The sequence below is a fragment of the Ovis canadensis genome, chromosome X (assembly GCF_042477335.2).
Source record: "Ovis canadensis isolate MfBH-ARS-UI-01 breed Bighorn chromosome X, ARS-UI_OviCan_v2, whole genome shotgun sequence".
Lineage (NCBI taxonomy): Eukaryota > Metazoa > Chordata > Mammalia > Artiodactyla > Bovidae > Ovis > Ovis canadensis.
In genome coordinates, this window is record NC_091727.1 from 19,825,539 (window position 1) to 19,851,488 (window position 25,950).

At 39.3% G+C, this 25,950-nt stretch overlaps 1 protein-coding gene across 14 annotated transcripts in view; it reads right to left on the reverse strand.

Annotated features, from left to right (window-relative positions):
- The window catches only part of RPS6KA3 (ribosomal protein S6 kinase A3), a 102,149-nt gene extending 78,643 nt beyond the window's left edge, over positions 1-23,506 (reverse strand). The window contains exons 1-4 of one of the 14 annotated variants that reach the window (XM_070291432.1): positions 23,371-23,423; positions 19,121-19,162; positions 14,036-14,245; positions 227-320 (exon numbers count right to left, since the gene is read on the reverse strand). Coding sequence is in view for 1 of the 14 variants with exons in the window: in XM_070291426.1 (XP_070147527.1) it covers positions 22,927-22,995 (69 nt within the window). In the remaining 13 variants the exon portion in view is untranslated. Of the gene's footprint in view, positions 1-226; positions 321-14,035; positions 14,246-19,120; positions 19,163-22,558; positions 22,632-22,926 lie in introns of those variants that run through there. The other 13 variants (XM_070291431.1, XM_070291435.1, XM_070291433.1 and 10 more) reach the window with 13 other exon arrangements.
- Between the last annotated feature and the right edge of the window lie 2,444 nt (positions 23,507-25,950).

Sequence of the window (25,950 nt, forward strand, 5' to 3'; positions counted from 1 at the left end):
GCATTGTGAATAGCAAGTATCAGAATTGACACTGCAGAAAACAGAATCCATGCCACAGAGGACAAACTTGAGTAAATGAAAAAAAAAAAAAAAAAAAGAAAAGATTAAAAAACTATGGAGGACAGACGTAGAAATAATCTATGAATAACAGATGCTCCTAAAGAAAAACCAGCAGTTTAATCAATCAAAAGTATAAGAAAACTTTCCAGTTCTGAAAAAAAAATACCTGAGACTGGAGACTGAGAAGGTTCAACAGAGATCATCAACACCAAGACATGTCCTGGCAAATGTTTTTAAATGTCAAGGATAAAGATATAATCCTACAAGCATACAAGCAGAAAAAAATAGGTTATTTTCAAAGGAACTAAAATCATATTGACCTCAGATTTCTCCTCTGCAACAATAAAATGCCAGAAGACAATGAAGTAATGACTTACACAGAGTTAAAAGGGAAAAGTTAGGATCTAAGAATTTTATACCTTGTCCCAGTTCTTCACATACAAAAGTTACAGGAAATTATTCTTAGTTCTGCAAAGTCTTATAACATTTCACCACCTTGGTAGTACCTTTTCTCATGAACTGTTCAAAGGTATGTCTTAGACCATTGAAAGAGAATCAAAATAAGAATTCAAGAATACTGAGGTAGGAAAGAATTGGTAAAGTATATTGACACCAACTTAGTATCTAGAAATAACTGAATAAAATAATTAACCCCAATAGAGGAGAAAGGGTCACTAATGAAGAATAAATAACTGATATAAGTATATAAACAATATAAAACTTTAGCAAGTTTTGATAAAATAAAGTGGACTGAAAATAAAAGTAGTGGAAGAAAGGAAAAACTAAGATTCTAAATTCTATCTTTCCTAAAAAGACATTTAAAAACCACTGCTTTTAGTAACTAGCTAATAAACTTTGGAATGCTTTGAAAAACCATGAAACAACTGAGAATTATAATTATTTATTGCAGTCCAAATCAGTGGAGAATATAATAACTGGCAAAGACTGTGAATAGTACCTTATGTAGGCATCCCATTCAACCCTAAGCACATGAGGTAGGTATAATTACCCCTATTTTACAGATGAGGAAACCAAGGTTCAGCAAAGTTAATTAGTGAATGGCAGAAGCAAGATTCAAACCCAAGTCTTTCCAGCTCTGTAATTCTTTCTTCAATTTTTCATAACCTCCTCAAACAAAAGAATCCATAAGGCAGCAGAAAGAAACCAAGCCACAAGAATAAAAAACAAAATAAGATGACGGAAATAATTCCTATTTTACACCTATTTACACTAAGAACTGTAAAGTATCTACTTAAAGCCGAGTATCTTAAAGGATATTTGATGCTATTATAGAATTATTGATGTTTTTATGAGTGATGATGGTATGTTAATTAGATGTTTAAAAAATTATTTATCTTTTAAGAAATACACATGTAAATATTTATGTCTGAAATGATGTATCAGCTTCAAAATAATCCACTGGAGCCAGGGAGGGGAAGAGAGATAGTAGTGTGTGTGTGATGGGGAGTACAGATGAAACAAGAGTGGCCATGAGTTGATAATCTTTGAAGCTGGGCTATGGAAATCTGGTGGTTCATTATTCTATTCTCTCTACTCTGGTATGTGTTCAAAATGCTTGATAATAAAAATTTAATGGTCTTTAATGCATTTTTAAAAAGCTTAAAAAATTCACATAATTATTTACTGCTTTAAAGAGAAAACCAAACAAAAACAGATAAGCCTAAAAAAGCACAAAGAAAAAGAAGAAAGCAAGTGTTTGCAATAATAAGGCCAAAAGTAAAATGTGAAGCAAAAACCTTAAACTGATTAAAAAGGTGATTTGATCTGGACTAAAAATATAATTAGTACTTAATGCATATAGTAATAATAATTGCTATCATTTACTGAGCAATTATCACACACTAGGCAAGTCCATCTTTGATGCTTCTAACAACTCTGTGAGGCATTATCACTAATTTACAAATGAGGAAGTCAAGACGGGTATGTCAGTCTTTGAAAGCACTGACACACATGCACATGTATCCTCAGCCCCTAACAAAATGCCTGGCTGGCATACAGTAGGTGCTCAATAAATATTCGTTGAGTAAGTAAAAAAGCCTAATGTCCTGCCTAAGGCAAATAAGCAAAGCCTAAATTCAAACCTAAATCTGATTCTAAAACCCCTACTCAATCACGTTTAAATCTTTTCCTAATGATATATCATAGTAAGAGTAAAGATGTTCTAGTTTTTCTTTTATTTCCTTTTGTGCATATTTCTCTTTTTCAGATTTTCTACAATCAGCCTGCGTTTTTTTCAAACAAGTCATTAAAAATAATATAATGCAAAACAGTACTGAAAAGTTAATCAGACTAACCTAATCACAACACAAATACTGACATGAAATAAACGGAAACAAGTAGAAGGGGAAATTTTAGCACACTAACATAAACTAGCATAATGAATAGAAAAGGATGGAGCATCTGACCTAACTTACATTAGAATAGGTAGATACTGAATTTTATAATGTGAAAAGAATATGGGTTCAACTGTCTATAAAGTTATGAAGACGAACCATGTTCCAGGCCATGAAGTAAATCCAAAATTCTTAAAAGCAGGAATTGTACCAGTATTTTCTGATTATGATTAAAAAAATACTGAATAAGGAAATAAATTACTCATTCAGAAATTAATATTATTCTAAGTAACTACTGGCTCAAGGAAATAATAATAGCTATTATCTCTGCAATTATTTTGTACAAAGTACAGTGTTAGCTATGTTACATATATTCTCTCATTTAATCCCAATTAATCATTAATAAACCATGAGTCATGTTATTATATAGAGAAGAAAAAAGTTGAGAATAACTTGTCCAAGATCACAGAGGTATTAAGTTTGCAGATAAGACAACTGAACCCACATCTGAATCCAAAGCTCACACTACTACACAGAAATGCCCTATTACTGTTCAAGTATAGGCAACTGCTGCTGCTACTGCTAAGTTGCTTCAGTCATGTCCGACTGTGTGTGACCCCATAGACGGCAGCCCACCAGGCTCCCCCTTCCCTGGGATTCTCCAGGCAAGAACACTGGAGTGGGTTGCCATTTCCTTCTCCAATGCATGAAAGTGAAAAGTGTAAGGGAAGTTGCTCAGTCGTGTCCGACTCTTCGCGACCCCATGGGCTGCAGCCTACCTGTGCTCATTTTTCTCTATTTATAAAATTTTGTAATAAAAAGTGGAGGGGACTAGAATTCTTCCTCAACACATGTTCTGAAAATGTCTGTTTATATTTCAAACTGCATAATCTCCTAAAAAAGATTCCTTTGAAACATTCATATTCTCAAGGGCAATTAAAAAGGAAGAAACCATAAAATCAGATAAAGTAGGGAATATAAGGTAAACATGATTTGCTACTAAGTTTAATTCTAAAAAGTCACTATTTTCTGGTATTTATCTGCAATCCATAAGAGTTTCATGGAATCTTGGCTAGTATGGAGTTTGTCTGCCACTAGCTGTAGGCTTCCCTCATAGCTCAGATGGTAAAGAATCTGCCAGCAATGCAGGAGACCCTGGTTTGATCCCTGAGTCAGGAAGATCCCCTGGAGAAGGAAATGGCAATCCACTCCAGTATTCTTGCCTGGAGAATCCCCACGGACTGAGGTGCCCCATGGCATGGGGTCGCAAAGAGTCAGACACGACTAAGCCACTAAGCACACATTGTAGGCAAGCCCTTAAGACTCTCTGATTTGTGGTTTCTTCATGCATAAAATATATGGATATCTAAGAGCTCATCCAGCTTGAAAATGTTATAATCCTGTGACTTTAAGGATTAAAAGTATTTAAAATTTTGTGGGCTTTTTTACACCTGAGGACATTACTAATTCTGTTTTTAAAGCTGTTCTGTACATTATTTCTAACTCTAGTTTCTTCTTTCTTTTCTGCATCCAAAATACAGTTTTATCTGTATCCTTTAGGGGTGCTTTGTATTCCAGTGTAAACAAGGATAATGCCAAAGAATGGAATGTACAAATGCTGTCATTTGAAAGAGTGCTGTGCTTTGTCACTCAGTTGTGTCCCATTCTTTGTGACCCCATGGACTGTAGCCCACCAGGCTCCTCTGTTCATGGGGATTCTCCAGGCAAGAATACTTGAGTGTGTAGCCTATCCCTTCTCCAGGGGGTCTTCCTGACCCAGGAATCAAAACAGGGTCTCCTGCATTGCAAGTGGATTCTCTACAAACTGAGCTACCAGGGAAGCGCTGAGCTACCAGGGAAGCCTCACTTGAAAGAGAAGTAATAATAAAAAGAAATGAAATGAAACATTGTTTTTCTGTGCAGATTAAGCAACCTAAAGCAATTTTATAATTTCCACAATCCAATCTTACTATTCTCATTTTACTAGTGAAGTGTCAACTTGTTTTTTAATTTCCTCTGTGTACTCCCAATGCAACTTTTGCCTTCCTAACACCTTGAATCCCACCTCTTGGTACTTCATGGAGTTGACAGTATTTCATAAACATGTATGATGATCAGAATCACCTAAGACTCCTGTTAATAATATAGTCATTACCTGGCCTTACCCCAAACCAAAACTGAATCAGAAGTTCTAGAAGCCCCATGGCTCAGTATTTCATTTTTTAAACAGGTACCTGAGATGACTCCTGTGATTAGGTAAGTCTGGGAAATCACAGTGTAGAGAAAAGATCATGGGCTTTGGAGCCTGACATATCCAGTTTCAGAACCTGGCTCTGCCCTTTATTATAGGTGTAACTTTGGGCAAGCTACTTAACATGAGTCTCAGTTTTCTAAACTACAAGATTTGAATACTAGCTATGCTGGAGGTTGTAATAAAGTTTAGTGTGCTTAGCCATTCTGGCTGCTCAGTGAGTGTTAACCTCTCTTTCCTTCTGCTTATCTTGCCAAAGGGGGTGACAAATGCAAATACTTAAGAATATTCTGATGAGCCCCTTACCCTAATGGGTCCACTACCATTTCTAGAGCTAAAAATCTGAGTAGTAGATAATTTGCTAATGCATTAGTTGGTTTGGCTAATTTAGGTCTTAGGGAAAAGTCTAATAATTTTTTTCTGGTTTCTGGAGGCTTATTAATGAAGCCCTCCTATCTAAAACAGATACACCATTATGCTGAGCTTCAAAGCCCAAGCTTTATTTGCTATAATACATAGTAAAATTTACTATAAATTGGCGAAATGACCAATTACTGTTTCCTCATCAGTAAAACAAGTGGTGCTTAAATGTTTGCTGAACTGAACCCAAAATATGTTACTGATAACATAATTGTTAATTAAAATAATTAAACTTACACACAGTCTTACAAACACCCTTATGAACAAAAAGACAGCAATAACAGCTTGCAAAAGAAACAAGACGTAGGACTTGCTCAAATACACAATAAAAAAGAACTTAACACCCAAGCAATATCAACTGTATCTTAACACAAAGTATATTAGACAAGTTTAGAAATGAAATTACTTAGGAAAAAAACAATCTAAACTACTCACTCATTAACTATGCATGCATATACGTACACAGATACATATATTTAAAATTATACATCTACACACAACCTGGCATGGCAGCAAGGTTTACATATGAAAAAATGAGAAATATAGTTTATAATTACAGCTCGATAATGAATCCTAGCTGTATATATATTAAGCATGTGTTAGTCAGTCGTGTCCAACTCTTTGTGACCCCATGGACTGTAGCCCACCAGGCTCCTCTGTCCATGTATTAAGCATAAACACTATTAATAAGAGTATTCAACTAAAATTGTTATATTAACTGTCCAGATAAGCTACAAACTGAAAGAAACCTAAACAAATTAGGAAAAAAATAATAAAACTCTGGGAATATTCATTCAAGACACAGAAAAAGTTACCCTCAATTTTTTAAAAAATAAACAAGAAAATAACAAACACCAAATCCTGTTGAAACTAATTTAAAGAATCATAGCTTTTCCTCTCAACTTATTCTTTAATGCAACTATTTTCTTTCATTTAGTTCCAGTGCTTTGCTTATTTCCATGTTTAATATTTTTACTGCTATTTTGAATTAAATCTTTTTCCACTATCATTTCTAACAAAGAAAACTATTTATTAATTAAAAAATATACACTCTGTTCAATACCACCTTATTAGACTATCATTGGTTTTAACAAACCTTTTTCGTGGTTTCCTTAGATTACTTAAGTAGATGATTATATCACCTATGAATAGTTCTGTTTTATTCCTCTTTTGAATATTCTTTGATTTTGTCTAACTTCATTAGCAAACTCTTTTAGAATGTAAAATAGAGGTGAAAACGGTAGGCATACTTTTAATGAGATTGCCCCTAATATGTCTCTATCAAGCATGATGCTGGCTACTGGTCTTAGACTATTTAGTAACATTAATGACACACTCTTTTATTTCTATTTCACTGTTTTTAATGGATAATAGATACTGAATTTTGTCTAACGCTTTCTCAACTTTTCCCCTAACTTTTTAATTAGAAATGATTATACATTCACAGGAAGTTGCAAAAATAATACAGAGGTCCCATATACCCTTAACCCAATGGTTACATCTTACACAACTTCCTGTCAAGACCAGGAAATTTATACTGGTACAATGCCCAGACCTTACTCAGATATCACTGGTTTTACAGGTTCTCGTGTGTGTGTGTCTGTGCGCTCATGTTACACATTTTATCACATGTATAGATTCTTGTATCTACCACCAGAGTAAAGATACCAGTTCTTCACCACCAGGAGCCTACGTGTTGCCCTTTTATAACCATTCACCTCTCCCTCACCCTTCTTCCTAACCCTGATAACCACTAATCTAGTTTCCATTTCTACAATTTTGTCATTTCAAGAACGTTATATAAATGGAATCATATGGTATGTACCTTTTCCCCACTCAGCATGAATTCCCTTGAGTGTGTATCAATAATTCATTCCTTTTAGTTTAGTAGTATTCCAGTATAGCACGGTGGGAACATACCACAGCTTATTTAACCATCCACCCATTGAAGGACATTTGCTGTCTCACTTTCGGATATTACAAACCAAGCTGCTGTGAACATGTATGTACAGACTTCTGTGTGGACATGCATTTTCAGTTCTCTGGGACACATATCCAGGAACGCGACTGCTGGGTTGTATAGTAAGTGTATGTTTAGTTTTTGAAGAGATGGCCAAAGTTTTCCAGAAAGGCTGTATCATTTTACTGTCCCATCAACAACATATGAGAGAGCCAGTTTGTCCACATCCTCACCAACACTAAGTAGTGTTAGCATTCTTCATTTTGGCTATTTGTTAGGGAAAATAAATAAATAGAAAATAAATAAAATAATAGTCAGAGACAAAGCAGAGTAGGCCTCTGACCTTACTTCTAACCTGCCTGGACACTGCCCAGCTGGTGAGCTGACAGTGAGTAACTGCCTGCTGTGAGTGCCAAGACTTGCAGCACCATATAGAAGATGGGAGAGGAATCTTGAGATTGTTGTGCCCCTGGAGGGGGCCTGGGCAACCAAGCCCCAGGCTCACCAACATTTAAGTTTTACATGACAAAACCAACAGCGTTAACATAAAACCAGAGCTACAATTTGGTCACAGATTGATGAAATCAGTTTGCACCCTGGGAATGGGAATCCTGAATCCTGAACTGCAATCTTTGACATCTCACCCATGGACCAGACGCCCTGCCTGGGACCCTTTCCCAATTGGGACTCCAGATGTGCTGACATGGGACTTCCCAGCGCTGTTTAAGTCTGGATATTGGTCAAAACCTAATTTGGTGATGTATTCTCTGCTCTATTTCTCTTTTAATATTAGTTTATTGAAAGTTAAGCTAGATAATTCTCTAATAAATATTTGTATTATTTATTTGTATATAATAAGTGGCTTATTTTGTTAACAAATCCTTTGAACCTGAAACCAAAGTGAAAACTTTCAGCAAAACGGTATTCTAAAAGGCATGTAGATATCTCTCACTGTGGTTTTCATTTTCATTTCTCTGATAGCTAACCATGTTGACATGTTTTCATATGCTTATTTGTTTTCCATATATCCTCTCTGATGAAATGTCTGTTTGGACATTTCTAATTGGACTATTTTCCTTTGTTACTGTTAGGTTTTGAAAGTTCTTGTATATATTCTAGATACAAGTCCTGTCTCAGATATAGGTGTGTAAATACTTTTTCACATCATCTGTAACCTGTCTTTTCATTTCTGTAACAGGATCTTCTTCATAGAGCAAACATAAATTTTGATAAAGTCCAATTTCTTTTCTTTTATGGGTTGTGTTTTTGGTATCTTGTCTATGAACCCTTCCCTCCGCCCATGGTCCTGAAGATTTTCTCATATCTAAATTCTAAATGTTTTAGGGTTTTATAGTTAACTCCATGATATACTTTTGATTAGTTGTTGTATAAAGATTAAGGTTTAGGTTGATGAATTTTTTCATCTTGCATGTCACTTGCTAATAGAGATTTTTAAAATTTCTTCCTTTCCAATCTGTCTTTAATCATGTGTTTCTCACATTTTAAATATTTTTCTTCAACTGTTTAATACAGTGGTCTATATCAACTGATTTTTGAATACTGAATCAGTCTTACATCCTTGGAATACAACCCACTCAGGTCATGGTGTATAGTTCTTTTTATATGTTGCTGGATTTGTTTTGCTAATATTTTGTTGAGGATTCTGTGTCTATATTTCTAAGGGTACTGATGTGTAGTTTTCTTTTTTATACTGTCTGTATGTTTTGGTATCAGGGTAACACTGGCCTCAAAAGATGACTTGTGATGTTTCTCCATCTATTTTCTGGAACAAAATATGTAGATTTTATGTTATGATGTTCCAGATCCTTCTTTTATCACTTTCTTTCTGCTTGAAGAACTACCTGCAGTCATTCTTTCACAGTCTTACTACAGACACATTCTCATAGCTTCCCTTCATCTGAGACTGCTTTGGTTGCACTTTCCTGATAGGACATTTTCACTAAGTATAGAATTTGGAGTTGCCAGTTCTTTTCTTTCAGTACTTAAAATACAGTGTGCCATTTCCATCTGGCTTCCATCATTGCTCCCTTGTAACAGTTCATTTCTAACTGCTTTAAGATTCTTTGTCTTTTAGTTTGATTTTTTAAATTTAATTGTAAAATACATGTAACATAAAATTTAACATCTTAACTATTTTTTAGTGTACAGTTCAGTATGTTAAACATATCCACATTGCTATGCAACCAATCTTGAGAATTTTTTCATCTTGCAAAATTTAAACTCTATAGCCATTAAATAATTTCACATTTCCAAAGGTTTGATTTTGATGTGTCTAGGTGTGGATTACTTTAGGTTTACCTTATGTGGGGTTCAATCAGCTTCTTCAACCTGCAGGTTTGCATCTTTTGCCAAATTGGGGAAATTTCACGCATTATTTCTTCAAGTCCACCTTTTTTCTCTAGCTCTGAGACTGTGGTGACATGAATATTAAATCTCCTGTTAATGTTCCCCAGACCCCTGAGACACTCTTCATTTAATTTGTGGTTTTTACTCTGATATTCAGAATGAGCAATTTCTACCACTCTATCTTCAGTTTTATTGATTCTTTTCCAGTCATCTCCATTCTTGTTTTTTTGGCTGTGCCACATGTGGGATCTTAGTTCCCTGACCAGGGATCAAACCTTTGCCCCTTGCAGTGGAAGCCCAGAGTCTTAACCACTGGACTGCCAGGGAAGTCCCTCTGTTCTTCTGTTGAGCCCATGTAGTAAGTTTATTTTGGTTATTGTATTTTTCGGTTCCAAAATGTCCATTTTCTGCTTTATTTCTTTTCTGAGACTAATTCATTTGTTTCAAATTTTTATACTGGCTGTTTTAAAATCCTTGTTAGACAACCAACATCTAAAGCATCTCAGTGTTGGTATCTGGTGCCTTTTTTCCTCATTCATGATATGATTTTCCTAGCTCTTAAGTGAACTTCAACTGCAATAATGGACATTTTGGAGAATTTAAGACTCTGAATCCTATTTACTCTTTTTTAGCAGGCAGTCTACCAGCTGAGGTGTAGTGTGAGGGCAGGGTGAGTGTGTATGTTCAGCTTCCTGCTGGGCTCCGCCAACACCACCCTGGCAAAAGTAGAGCAATGACTCACACTGCCTTTTTGCAGATGGGTGGGATGGAAGTTCAGCTTCACTCTTGTTCCTAGTGAAAGTGGGGCACCAACCCGTACCACCCCGTTGCCACAGAGTAGGGGTGTAAGCTCAGCTCCCTGACAGATCCCACTGACAGTAGGGAGAGGGGAAGTGGAGGGTTGACTCACACTGCTTCATTCCTGCAAGGCAGGGAGGAAAGTTCAGCTCCCTTAAAGACCCAGCTGACAACAGGAGAGGGGAGAGGGGGGAGTGGAGTGCCAATCAGCCCTGTCATCCACCACTGTTTTGCCTTGTAGCTGCCAGATGGGGGTGACACCTGGGCCTTACTGCATCGGGGGAGGGGGATGCAGTGTTGACTAGGCCACCTCCAACCATCTTGCTCTATCTACCTTCTTGATGCTGGGTGGAGGCTCAACACTTCACTGACACAGGGCAGTGGGGAGGCTTAGCCAGGACTAGCCCTGCCTCACACCACCTTGTTATGTCTCACTTCTTTCAGGTTGGGGTGGAGGCTCAGTGGTTGCTGGCCCCCACAGATGCTACTCTAGTGAGAACATCACCTCCTTCTGTAGGGAGTGGGACAGGGGTGGCGGTGAGAGAATATTGGGTCCCTGCACAACCTGCCAAAACCACCCAGCAGGGGGTATCAAAGTGCTGTTTGCTCTTGCTAGGCAGGAAGGGAAGATGAGGTCCCTCAGCTGCCCAGCCAACACCATAGGGTGGAGGAATCCAAGAACTGCCACTTGCTGCTTAGGAGTAGGGTGGGGTTTTTCTGTTGGTGTTTGGCTATAGTAGGGTGGGTGTTGCCAAAAAGGTTTACTGTTGTTAGCCTACCCTTCCCCCACCAGTCTGGTTAAAGAGAACTGGCTTTTCTTGGAGTCCGTTTTGTCTGTGCCTGTTGTTGGTTCCAGGTTGGAGGCTTTTACAACACCCTCCAGGATATATGGGAGGTGATAAGAACACCCAGAGAACTTACTCTGAGTGTCATTCCTTTAGTTTCAAAGTCTGCAGGCAGTCTGCCTTCTTATTTCTACATTTCAGAGTGTTTCTGTGCTTGTTTGTTAGGTGTTTTAGTTGTAAAGGAAGACCTAAGGAAAAAAAAAAAAGACTCCTCCATCTTGGCATAAACAGAAGTCTCCTTCAAATGACTACTTTTTATGTTGAAATAACATTTGTGTGTGTGTCTGTGTGTGTGTGTATACATGTTAAAAGAAACTTTATTGGGTGTTTGGGGTAATATCATTTATTTTCTAAGTTTCCACATTATGGTTAAAAATGTACTATGGAAAACTGATATAACATCATAAATCATAATTTTCCCCTAAAGATCCAATTATGTTTATATTGTTCCTGGCAAACTTAGCTTGCTTCATGTTTATTCAACTGTCTGTCCACCTCAGTAATTTCACATTATAATATTCCAAAGGAGAGAACTCTATTCATTATCACCTAGTAATATACTACACAAACTCAGAACAGCCGGGGGGGAAGATCACTTTAAAACTCATTTTGAGCTCTTCTTTTTAATAATCTAAAGCAAATTTTATTTTTAACTTGCCAGTGACACCTCTCTTTAAGTAACTCCCCTTACTGCTACCAACATCCACTTTGATAGCTATTCTTCTTGAATTATACCAAGAGCCAACTGGAACTTGAAGGAAAGAAGGCAAACAGGGGTTTCGCTTTGCATTTTTACTTCTTTAAACGAAACATCTGTATATCTCACATTAAGAGATGGATTCTTGAAAATTCATTTTATTTATTTATATTTAATTTCAGAGATTGTAGACTTTTTGTTTTGACTGGTCTTCGATTTATTGCTATAGTCTTGCTTTAAGAAACTATAGTATAACAAGGCTGAAGGGACTGTAAAGAAAAATATCACCTCAATTTTTGCTTTCTTTCTGTAAGTTTTTAAAATTAATCTTTCACTCTTAGATATGTTTCTTTAGAAACTCTGCTCTAGCTGGAGATGGGCCCAGGTGATGAGGTAGCCTAAGATATTTCCACAGAATGTAGGTCTCTATTCACTCAGTTGGAAAGCTATTGTTTTAGAAAAAGCTTTTTATTTATCATATCTAAAAATGAAGCAAATCTTTTAAAAGTACAAACTGAAACTAAGTTTTCTGAGAACAATGTATATAGCATGACATAGGTAAGGATCTTCTATATTAGCCTTAGAGTAAAACTCCATTTAAGTTCCCTAATCAGCAACAAAACATGCACAAGAATTATGGATACAAGTAGACAATAAACACATGAAAAATCCTTCACATCCTCATTCATTAGAGAAATGTAAATCAAAACCATGATGAGATACCACTTTCACACACACAGGGTGGTTGTAATGAAAAAACAATAACAAGTGTTGGTGAGGATGTGGAGAAACTGAAACTCTCATACACTGCTGATGGGAATGTAAAATGGTGCAAGTTCAGTTCAGTCCACTCGCTCAGTTGTGTCTGATTCTTTGTGACCCCATGGACAGCAGCACGCCAGGCCTCCCTGTCCATCACCAACTCCCAGAGTTTACTCAAACTCATGTCCACTGAGTCGGTGACGCCATTCAACCATCTCATCCTCTGTCATCCCCTTCTCCTCCCACCTTCAATATTTCCCAGAATTAGGGTCTTTTCAAATGAGTCAGTTCTTCACATCAGGTGGCCAAAATACTGGAGTTTCAGCTTCAGTCCTTTCAATGGTACAAACCAGTTGGAAAACAATTTGCCAGTTTTTCAAAAAGTTAAATATAGACTTACCATATGACACAGAGATTCCACTCCTAGGCATATACCCAAGAGAACTGAAAACATATTCACATAAAAACTTGTAGACAAATGTTCACAGCATTTATAATAGCCCAAAGTGGAAACAATTCATATGTCCATCAACAAATAAATGGTTAAACAAAATTGCTATAACCATGCAACAGAATATTACTCAGCCATAAAAATGAAGCACTGATACATATGCTACAACACTGATGAACCCTGAAAACATTATGTTAAATGAATGATGCCAGACACAAAAGCCACATATCATATAATTCCATTAATATGAAATGTCCATAAGAAACTAATCTACAGAGACAGAAATTAGATTATTAATCACCAGGGGCTGGGGGAAGGAGTGAATAGGGAGTAACTGGCTAACGAGTATGGGATTTTGGGGGTGATGAAAAAGTTATGAAATCAGATAGTGATGATGGTTGCACAACTTTATGAATATACTAAAGACTACTGAATTACATACTTCATTAAGAGTAAAATGTGGCATATAAATTATGTCTCAATTTTTTAAAAAGATTAACTGGGGCTCTTTAACCTAAGTTAAAAACCTAAGTTCCAAAGGGTGAAAAAAAGCCACCAATGATTGTGTAACATTTCTTTAAATTTCCTTTTCTTTCACTGTAGCAAGATAATTGGCAACTTTTTCAGGCTCAGTCAGACCCTGTTTTCTGGTACTCTGAGGGAAAGTTAAATAGATTTTTTCTGAAAAGAAGATGCAAATATAAAGAGGTAATGGTTTAATAAACTGCAATTTAAAAACAGCAGTTATTCAAGCACACACCTAGGGGCTTCTGTATGGAGAGGGGTTAAGTTACATCTGGGCAAACCTCCTTTTTCAAATACAGTAGTTTTTGTTTCAAATTCTCACTTGTAAGACAGCTTAAAAATTGTAAAAATTTCCCATACAATGTCAAAAATGCTGTTTCTCAAGCCAGCTCACAGGTTATTTTACCCAAGTTCTATTTGAAGAGTAATATCCATTTTGCTTTTCTAAGTCTACCTATACATTCCCATAAAAACAAGTGCTCAGTACAAACCATATGGACCCTCTCTCCCTTAGGAGGAGATGTCATTTTGACCGAGTCACTCACCTATATGCTGTTCTCAACCAAAGCCGGGCAGTCTAGTGGAAAATCAATGGAATTTTCAATCTGTGAGACTTGGTGTTTGAACTCTGCCTCCTCCACTTAAGAGCTGTGCAATCATGAGCAAGTTACTTAACCTCTCTAGGCTTCAGTTTCCTCATCTGTAAGTTGAAGTTAATTACATCTATCTCATTCAAGTTGATACACACAAAGCGTCTAGTCAAAGAAAACAGAGAGAGTTGTTAGTCGCTCAGTCATGTCCGACTCTTTGCGACCCCGTGGACGGTAGCCCACCATGCTCCTCCATCCATGGGATTTTCCAGGCAAGAACACTGGAGTGGGTTGCCATTTCCTCCTCCAGGGGATCTTCCCGACCCAGGGATCAAACCCAGGTCTCCTGCATTGTAGGCAGACTCTTTACCATCTGAGCCACCAGGGAAACCACAGTCAAAGAAAAGGCATTCAGTAAATGTTAATTTCTAAGATGTATCAATCTACTTTCCCAGTATTTATTAGTACAGTATAGTGAACAAAAGACACCATTTCGGACTGCCAAATTTCCCCAATGCTTCGATGTTACCACTTGAATGAGAATGTCACCGTAAAATTAGTAGAGTTGTGTAAATTGCAGAATGGTTATTTGAGGTACATGTATCACTTATCGAAATATTCAGGGTAGAAGATAAACAAGACAAAGGTGATTAAACATAATTTGAAAAAGCATATTCAATATACTTTTCATTTAGAAAAAGCATTAAGCCTATTAACTTTAAAATACAAGCAATAGAAGGTAGAGTTGAAAAACACTGGTGTAGAAAAAAGGATTCAACTTGTATTCTATAATCTAGAATTGTTCTATTGTATGTGGTAGCCAATAGCCACAGTGACTATTATAATTTTAATTAAAGTCAATTAAAAAAATTCAGTTCCTCATACTAGCCACATTTCAAGTGCTCAACAGCCACATGTGGCTAGTGGCGACCAAACAGTGCCTACCTAGAAGTTGTTTAAGTGAATCTCTCCTATTATTTTATATTGTTTTCAGATACACTCCTCTGCTCCTAAATGTGAAGAAGCAAAATAAGATCCTGTATATCTGAGGTTTTTAGTATAGATTCTACAAGATTTCTGGAGTGAAGATATCTCCCTAAACACTGCACTTGAGATGTACTTCAATCTCTTAATGTCAAAATGAACTTTTGTTTCAGGCTATCATTTGACATCTACTTCTAACTCATATCAAATGACTAAACCAAGTTTCCTATAACAAGTTTTGTGGCCCAAAGGATTAGAGGTAAGCTCACAGAAATCTAGATGACCAGGTCAGAAATGAAGATGAGATCATCATCACATGTAAGATTACAAAGATCAATTAACATAGTGGATAAAACATAATTAGTTTTTAAAGTATGTGAGAGACCATGGATAGAATATTAGTTAAGACAGGCAAATCTGACTTAAGTTATGCTACTGCTGTAATTCTATTTATACTAATAGAGGAGAAGAATAATAGGAAGTATAAAAATGCTTTTGGATTTACACATAAATGTATGGTTATGTAATATTCAGGGAACTAGCACTGTTTCATGGGGAACACACACACAGACACAAATACCCTCTAAAAGACAATGTGGAGAGCTGACTCCAGGTGGGACAGCAGGCTAGCTTTCAGTCTTGCAGCCGGCTGATCTTTAGTTCATTCACATTTCTTTCTAGCTGACACCTTCAGGAGAAGAAGGTAAAGATTCAGAGTAGGTAATGCCAGTAATTGAGCTATTCTGCTATGGTAGGTTGAAACAAAATCAGCTTGTTAGTGGCTAATACGTTCATCAAACATCCCTGATTCCAGAGGTATGTGTACATGGTGGACAGAGATCAGAAAAAGGGTAAGAAAGTCATTTTACATTATTTGTGAAAGTTTTGGTCATTCAGTTGTGTCCAACTCTTTGCAATCCCATGGACTGTAGCCCTCCAGGCTCCTCTGTCCATGGAATTCTCCAGGCAAGAATACTGGAGTGGGTTGCCATTCCCTTCTCCAGGGCATCTTCCTAACCCAGGGATCAAATCTGGGTCTCCTGCATTGCAGGCCAATTCTTTACCATCTGAGTCACCAGGGAAGCCCTTACATTATTTAGTAAGCTGTAAGTGTAAATTTTTTAAAAGATGAAGTAACAATATTCCCAAGTTAAAAACAGCTGCATCAAAATATTATTAATCCTAGCTATTTTCTAGTAACTGTAAGTTTGAAGCAATTAATTAAAAAAGATTGGGACAGGTAGACAGACTGAAAGCAGCATTAAGTAGCAAGTGATAAGTTTTTTAAAAACTCTGAATATTAAATATAAGTTACAAAGCAAGTCAATAAGGGGGCCATTTAGTAGGGGCAATTAGCTTGATATTGAGATAGAATATGACCACTAATTTCAGAACATTGGCTTTTAAAAGTTTAAATTATTTAAAACTTTATTGTATTTAAATTTTAGTCAACTATTAGAATGGAAAATTGTTACACAAACTAATTTAGAAAGACTTCAAAATGAAACAAAAACTTTTGACAGTTACAGGGAAAAAAAGCTTTGATAAAGTCAATTAAACAATACTGGATCCTATTACTATAGTTATCAGACTTTCCAAAATTGTGTTCTGCAAAGCACTTATGTCCTTTGAGACTTCATAGATGGTTCACAAAAAAGGGATGCTGACATCAAGTCTCAAATGCTTTGAGATATTTCCTTTTTGCAGATTCATCATGTACATCATCATCTTAAATTTCTAAGATGTTGGCCAGTAATGACATTAGTCACATCTCATTTAACTCCACAGCCCCCAAATTTATTTGATTATGTCATGATGCTGTGTGTGTGCGTGTGCACGCGCACACGTGTGTGTTTTGGAGGGAGAAGATGGTTGTTGGGACACAGACTCATTTTGCAAATTTTCAGAGACTTCTCAGTTGAAAATACCACATGCACTATTGAAAATTGCTTAAGTACCGGTATCACATAACAGAATAAAATCCAAAGGATTGTGTTTCTAGACAGGAAAACCCAGCTACTCATGGCATAATCAAATAACCAAAATAAACATGGTTATAGTAATGGAGAGGGAGGTGTGCAGTATTAATTTCTGTCCCCTAAAAGAGGAAATTAACAGAAGTGACTCTAAAATATAAAAAGACACACACATTTTGTTTTGTTACTTTTTAGAGTGAGTTAAAATTCTACCTACTGATACTATATATTAAGTTTATTTCTTCACAGACACACCTCCTTCAAGAGGTTGACATATACAGTATATCATATTTCATCAATTACTAGATACCATCATGTGTTAAGACACACTATTATTTTATGTATCACTAAGGGAAAAAAACTACTGCTAACTAAACGACATGCCAAGGATTGTGAGAGGGCTTCCAATTTAAGCATCACTGAAATATGAACATACTTTCTTTTCTTCCTTCCACACATACTCCTCAAAATGTTCTTTATCTGTTTCCCCCCTTTAAAGACACTATCAAAGAGGGGAACAATACAAAAAAGGGTAAGATTCAAGAGACTTCTGTTCACCTTACCTTACAATTATATTCTGATATTACAAAGGTTCTTTTAAAACAGGTCAACCAAATAAACCATTTTTAATTGTTCTGTTTGATTCTGGAAAAACTACCCCAGAATTAAAACACAGAATTTACTAAAATAGTTCTGGTTGAGAGATGATTCATTATAACTATTAAACACTTAAACCATGTACTGAACCAAATGCTTTACATATATTATCATTTAATTCCCATCACAACCTGATAAAGTAGGTATTATTTTTATGCCTATTTTACAGATTCGAATGTTAAAGCATAGAGATTTTAAATAACTTGCATAAGATTACAAAGATATTAAGTGGTAGAGGCAGGGCTCAAACCCAGATCTTCATGGCTCCAAAGTCTGTTCTTTAACACTTTGACATACATTCAAATTATCCCACAAAGTGGAATAAGTAAAATTGAAATATTTAATTGCTAGTAACTAAGCTATTTGCTTAAAATAGCCAAATGTATTGAATGATAGTTATGTTTTTATGGATACATTTTATACTGTTTTATATAACATATATATTTGTGTTTGTTTTGTTAACTGACACACTTTACTTAACAATTAAGATTTAGTTATCTTGCTATTTGGTATAAAATTGAAAAACTAGAGTAACTGAGATTTGATAATTGTTCCAGATTAATGACACAGGAAACTGTTATCAACTACTAAGGTGGGGGGGGGGGGGAATGTGGTGCCGGTGTTAAGTCTAATGCCAAGTATTAAAATGCAATTACTTGGTTTTTTCTTCCTATTACGTGAAATAGGGAGTGGGATGTGTAAAATATTACATTTATCACTTGCATTCCAATGCTTTAAAACTTGTTATCCACCAAAAAGCATGAACAACCAAGCACTATTACACTCATGTATTACCAAGAGACCACCAAGATGTCACTGTTGTACCTTGTAATCTGAAACCACTGGGTCTAAAACATTCAGTCTGCACTGGACAAACTGGGCCACGTGAGGTCACCCATCATTCACAGCCTAGCAGATCACACGTCTCTGAATATGGAACTCTAGAGCAAATCTTTGTCAATGATCACAATGGCATAAATTTTTTAGTGGATGATAAATTAAAAAAAAAATCTTTACAACAACTCTTCTGCAATTCAGACTTCTAAATGATCTGCTATATTTTTGATCATTCTATAATTTACCATGTCCTTGGTCAAGAGTGCACATCCCAATTATGCCACTCTTTTCATATAAAAATAAGATATACTCATTGTGATTTCCAGAAACAATGATGAAAAGGCAAAGTCCGCCTATACTTGTTTCTTTAATTGGATAGGCTTCTCTCTTTATCTTAAAATTTAAATGTATCAAAGAAGTTTCTCATTTGGGATTAACCCCATTAGCATAGGATCAAGCTGCCAAAATAAAGCAAAGTTTCCTAAATTTAGTTTTAAAAAACTGATATTTAATATTATAATCACTGAAAACAGCAAAGTGTTCAATAATGTGTCACAGTTACTCGACAGTTGACATGTAACAATACCTGTCCTCTCCTCAGATCTTCACTTGGGGGAAAGAAAAAAACCTGAAAAATGGTAAAAATGAAACAGGAAAAGGAAAAGAACTTAATAAAACATTTTTTTTTCAAAATCAAAGATCACATTTTAATAGAATGTTTTTCCCTACAGATGAAATATAAGAAATCTAGTATCGATATAGTGGAAATACTACAGAATCCAATATAATCTTTGAGATTACAAATGGTTGCACATCCAGTGAAGATGGTTTCCAAAACAAGGGTCTTGTTTTTTGTAAATATTTATATAGTTAATATTTTTCAATGCATTATGGGTACATCTTAAAGGAATTCAAAGTAGCTACTATATTTTTACATAGCACATTTCTATAAAGCAAAGAGAATCTCCTTAATTTTATTCTTTTTGAAAGTCATTCATATTTAGGTTTATTATAATTCATCTTTACTAAAACTGAGAAAGTGTCACTTTAAGTCAGGCTTAAGATTCAGTAAATGTCCCTAAGAGCAGAAGCTGGAGTTTTTAGAACTGATTAGCCACAATCCCTTGATATCCATCTCCTGAACACTCCAATATTCAAAAACACACTACCATCTTAAATAATTCATTAGAGTTTTGAATTAACCTGGAGCATTTAGGAAGGTATTTTGTTTTTAATCTTGTACCAACCTTGACTTTGCTTACACAGTACTTCCTTTATTATTCTAAATTTGCTGCTTTAAACATTTGGCATAGTTCTAGCCTATCATGTTCTGACCCATGTTTGAGTTAAACCACAAGGGTTTTTCTGTTTTGAGCACTATGAGACTCATATGAGGTCAAGAAGATATATAAAGGAATCAACAAACTGCCTGTACTTTTGGTGAGGTACTCAGTTCTTTTAAGATTGCTCATATTTCAATTTAAGATTAAAATGATAAGAATAGAAATAAGACTGACAATTACCCTATTTCTGACCTTCATAATTAACTCACTGGTCATCTAGGGGGCCTATATTATGTATATGCCAGGCACTATGTCAAGTGCTAAGGATATAGAGAAGAAAAAAAAGTCTCAGCTTTGAAGAATTCAGTCTCCTAAGGAAGAGACTATAAGTGTAAATCTCTATAGAGAAGGACCCTGAAATCTTTTGGCCTGAAGAGAAACATTTTGGTGTTTTTACTCAATGACTTTTTAAAAATTATTTTACTCTGGTAAAATACAATTATTCACTGATAACTTACTGGGGAGAAGATGGCATAATATTTTAAGTCCAATATTAGACATCCAAACGAAAATTTTCAACCTTCTCCTTACTGGTTTCAATATTTTCAAATTTGTGTCAGAAGTAATTTACTTGAAACAGCTGAATAAGCAAAAGCAATAAAATATCTAAAGGCAATTTGTTAGAATCTAATTTTAATAAATCTAGGCAACACTGGCTCTGATTGAAATACCTTATGCCAGAATTTCAAGAAAATTACTTGAAAATGGCAAGTTGTGGAAACCTATCTGCCAGGTTCTGGAAACCATGACAGTAACTAAAATAAGTAGGCTTTAACAAATGAGACATCTTATAATACCATAATTGTTTCTGAAAAATACATGGCCTCTAACTATTGGCTTATTTGTTTATACTGATTTTTTCCACAAAAGATATGAAACATCTACCCCAGTATAAAGTAAAACACATGAATTATATTCACCTGGCTTTGAATTATGGCTCTGCCATTTACTATTTATAATCTTTGTGCCCTTAACTTCTGAAATCAGTTTCTTAATCTATAACAACGGAGACCAAAATCCTACTCTGTTGGGGGGATTGGAAGGATAAAATGAAATAGCATGAGCACAGTATCTGGCATATAGTAAGTGCTAAATAAACATTAGTTTTGTGTTTTCTTTATCCAAATGCATGCTGCACAGAAAAAGGATCAGGTGGAATCTTAAATGACTTTTTTTTAAAACACATTGATAAATGCCAAGCAGAAATGTGGACTGATTAAGAGCAGCAAATGCTAACGTTAGCATCTAAAAATCAGGCTCAAAGCAAATTCAATTTATTTCCACAAGGTCGGCAGTTTGAGAATATACTTTGCCAACCTTCTACCTATGGTACTTAAAGCAAAAAATTTTTCTGAAGGAAAAAAAAATGAATGAAAAGAGTCCCAGACGCATTGTTTTTTCACACTATCCATTCAAAAGATGATTAAACATTCTAAATTTGACTTCCTTACAAAAAATTTTACAATATTCGACTGGCTAACATTTTAAATGAAATTCTCTTAATTTCGCCAGACTTAAAAACCTTATTTCCTTTAAAAAATATATTTTTAGGAAACATCTATCAATGTGTTTTCCATGAAAGAAGAGCGTTTCGTTTAGGTTTTAAAAATATGATCCAAGTCGCAAAATGCAAAGCACCAACCGTAAGCACTATTACAATTCTGCTTGCGATAAGGAGAGCAAGTAAACATTTTACTTTATTCAGCAGCGGAGGTGACCAGGCAAAAAGTGCAAAGTGATTTGAACTGATCCCCGTCCCCCTCCCCCTCCATTCTACCCAAGAATGCAAGTGTCCCGCATCTCAGATCAAAACTGAGCCTCGGTCTTACTGACGTAACCAGTAACCCTATCCACCTCTCACACTGCGGAGGCCGGCAGGGCAGCGGCTGCCGCCAAGTACACCACTCATCAGAGCCTGCCCCATTCCGCCCCCGCGCTTCAGTCATGCTTTCCAGAAATGGGGTCACTCACTCAGTAACTATCACACACACGCAGCCTATCATCCTGTAATCCCCCAAAGTCCGCTGTGGGGATAGAAGACAGCAAAAAGTCAAGAAGGAAGAATCACAGACGCGCCACCATCAGGAATTGATTTTCCGCTCCGGAGAGGAGCGCTGATGCCTTGGAATGGGTCTTGTCTGGATTATTTTCACAGACCCCGAGTTGGTTCTGGGACAGAAGCGGCTGCGAAGAGCCGGGGAAATTCTGTCTGGCCCTGTTTGGTTATATCGTTTGGGTTTGGGTCACCACGGTGGGCATCTCAGGGACGGTCACCAGATCCCGGGCGAGGTAAACCAGAAAGCCCTTTACTGCGGCCGCTGATCTTGAATATCACTGTATCATCTCCGCGGACAGGAAACTCAAGTTAAACTCCAAGAGACGGGGTCCTCAAGCTTAGCGACCTCAGAAACGGGGCGGGGAGTAGGATGGAGAACCTCAGGCTTCCACTTTTTTTCTTTGCAGCAGCAGAAACTACTGCGGCAGATGGGAGGGGGGCCAAAAACCCTCGACTGTCCTGCACCCCTTATCCGAACCCCCCCACAGGTCGCTGCCCCTGCCCCGGGCCGTTCCTGCCCACGCGCGCCCGGTTCCCCAGGGTAACCCTGTCCCCTAGCCGGATTCGAGAGTCCCCGCTCTACAGTGAACCCAATCCACACCCCTCCCGCATCCCCCAAAGTCACCAGGGTCCAGGGAAGCCCCCGACCAGGCAGGGCCAAACTTCCCAACTCCTCGCCGGCCCCCGCTCCGCGTCCTGCTCCCCCCACGCAAAGTTGGTGAAAATCGGCTTCTTGCAAAGCCCCGGCGCCCACTCCAAACCCCACGCGCCACCACACCACAGCCCCTCTAGCGAGGGAAGGGAGAGGGCGTGCGGATGGGAGGAAGAGAAGGGCAAACAGATCAACCCCAACTACCCAAACCGGAATCCCGAACCGAGGGGAGAAGCGAGCAGCAGAGGAAGGGGCCGAGTGGCCGGCTCCCGGGAAGAGAGCGAACCGGCGGGGGCGCGGGGAGGGGGGCGCGCCGGCCCCAGCCGCCCGGCTGCACTCACCTCAGCGCTGTCGGATGGGCTCTCCACAGCCATCTTCTGCCACGGGTCCGCCAGCTGCGCCAGCGGCATCTTCCCCCCCGGCCCGCCGCCTTCACCGCCTCCTCCCTCCCCGCCCGCCCCGCGGCCGGCCCCGTTCCGTCGCCGCCCGAGCCCCACGGCAGAAGCGGCGGCAGCAGCTGCAGCAGCAACGGCGGCTGCCCGAGAGAGGGCTCGGCGCCGACACCGACCCTCGAACGCCGCGCGCCCGGCTGGAGACGCCCGCGCGCTGAGCGAGAGCCTCGCGCGGCTGCCCGGCACCGGGTCTCGCCCCTTTCTTCCTCTCCTCCTTCCGCCGCCGGGACTACAGCTCCGCCCCCCCCGCCGGTTCCCGCGCCCGCTCCCAGCAGAACAGCGGCCCCCGCGCGCTCCCCCACTTCCGCTCACAACATGGCGCCTAAGCGATACCTGTCTCTCAGAGCGAGGCTCGGCCGCCGCCGCCACCGCCGCGCGCAGCCGGGGGCGGGGCCTGGGAAGACACGCCCCTGGCCGCGGCGCTCCGCTCGTCCCTCCTTCCTCGCCCCAGCTTCAGCTTCTGGGCCTCGCCTTCTTTCAGGAAGGGCAAGCGGAGAAATGTGGGGGCGTCGGCGGGAGGTGGGGGAAAGAGCGGGAAAGGAGGAGGTGCGAAAGGCTGAGAGTTTCTAAGAGCCACAGGTCCAAGCAGGTTGAAGGCTCTCAGGGATGTAGAGAATTGTGGTCCCCACCCATCTAGGGAGAGACCGGTGAGGCGTAGGGGGTGCGGTACCGTACCAAGGACCCGGGGAGGGGTCGTGGGGTCTTTTCGGCCCGATTTTTCCATGGGTGCATGTGGGCGCGCCGAGTCTATCGGCACATGTAATGGCCCAGGACCCACCCTCTCTCAGGGTCATATGATGGGCATTCACCTGCCCCTCCACCCCCCACGATGGGGATACAGAAGGCTTCGTGTCCTGGAGCCGCTTGGGGCTTCGGCTCTCGGTTTGAGTCAAGGCTCTCCAAACTGACGCTTTTGTGTTATATTATTTTTAATATCTGGAATTACTTCGTCTTGCATGAGTCGCCCCCCCCCCCAAAGTCCACAGAGCCCTCAGGCTTCAGGCGCGACCCCTCCAAGCTCGCCCCCTCCCATCCCTCCCCGGTTCTCCGCAGCCTAAATCTTCACGAAGGAGAAAACAAGGAGGTTCTTCAAGGCTGCCAGTCTCGGCAGAGGTTGGGGAATTATTTTAAAATATCTTGGTGGCAGGAGCCCGGGATTCCTGCTTCTCTGTTGACTTTAAATAAAAGATTAGATTAAAAATCAGGCTGGCGGTGAGTGGAGGAGGGGAGAGAGGGAGGGCTTCTAACTCCTGCCCAAGACAGGGAAGCCCTAGGTTAAGGAATCCCAAGCCCCAGAAGGCGATGGAGCGCCAGAAGACCGGGAGAGCGTGAAGAGAGAGGCCTGGACGTCTGGAGTGGGTGGGGGCGGCGGTTTCGACCCCATGTTCCCAGCGCCAGGTGGCCGGCAAGCTCAGTGCGCCGGGGCAGAATTGTGTAAAAGTCGCCGGGCTGAGTGGAAAGCTACCGCAGCCATTGGCTAACCGCCCTACAAGGAAAAGGAAAAAAGTAAAGGGAAATCTCCAAGCCGGCCAGTGCTTCCATCCCCTCAGGCCTCTGCCCAGGCGTCCAGGTCCTCCCACGCTCGGCGACCAGAGCGCGTCCCCCGCTGCGCTCCTGTGCACGCCTCTTAACAGCTCCTTTCATCCTCCAGGGGCCCACACACCTGGAGAGCCTTCCTCCCTAACTCAGGTGTGAGGATGAGATTAGAGCCCCACACCTAGCTGCCCAGCCAGGTCTGTGCGGGCGGTGCAAGGTTTCTCTCTGGGCCGAGAGAGGCAGGTGTTAGTTTCTTCTGCTGCCTTCGCTGGCGCGCCCCTGGGTACAGGCTCGAGGCCCGGGAGCCCCGTGGCCACCTGAAGAGGCTCCATCTGTTCAGGGAGCCTGAGGAGGCGGCCGGAAATCCTCGCTGCGCGCCCTCTCCTGCAGCCTTGGACTCAGGGGGACAGCTCAGGGTTGAGCAACATCTGGGCAGGCTCAGCGTGGTCTGTGAGGTGGGGGTGGGGAGGACGGAGCTCGTGATTTTGTCACCTCCCCCAGCATGCTGATTCAAGTGCTGCAAATCCAATCTGGACCCAAACCTCAGCTAATTTGGCAGCCACTGTCTCTGTAACTCCTAACAGTAAAACCAGCCTCCAGTAGTTTGAAGATAAGGAATTGTATATCGTTTTGCATTTATGCACAAAGTGCCAGATTTATCTTTCATTTATATTGCAAAGCACGTTACCATTCCTTACAGCGAAAAGAAGTCGGTCAGTTTGGTTAGTTTAAGGTAAATTAGTCCTCCGCCCCCAATGGTGATCAATTATTCCAATTAACATTCTTTCTTTAGTAAAAACATACAGTTGAAGAGTTATGTGTCTAACACTGTCCAACGCTAAATACTCCACCCAAAGGGTGAGCCAACCTTTTAAAAATAAATCTAGTTGTTTGCATACTGAAAAGTTGATTTCAGTAGGGAGTTGATTCAGAGGAATAACTTTTAAAATAGCGAATTCATCTGAAAAAGTAGTGTGAATAGTGGTCACATTGCAGGAGTTAAGCATTAAATGAACTTAATAATAGGCTAAAGTACCACTAGCACAGCTGTCCTGCAAATAGGCTCAAGTTGATAAGTATGTGAATTGATTTGGGAAAACACTATTCTCCTTCCCTTTGCCCAAAAAGAAAAGAAAGCGATTTTTTTTTTCTTTTGGTTAACAATAAACTTTTGGTTTCTTTCATTTATTAAATCCAAGAGTGGTGCAACCACTCACTCTTGCTGGGAGAATTGGGGAAAATCAAATAAGGCTGGGGGATTTGTCTTGCAGGTGGCAACAAAAGTTATTTAAACATAGAAGGTGATATTGTCCTGAGCAGGATTACTCCCCCCGCCCCCCTTTAAGAAAGGAAAACTCTTAGGTATTCAAAGAATAG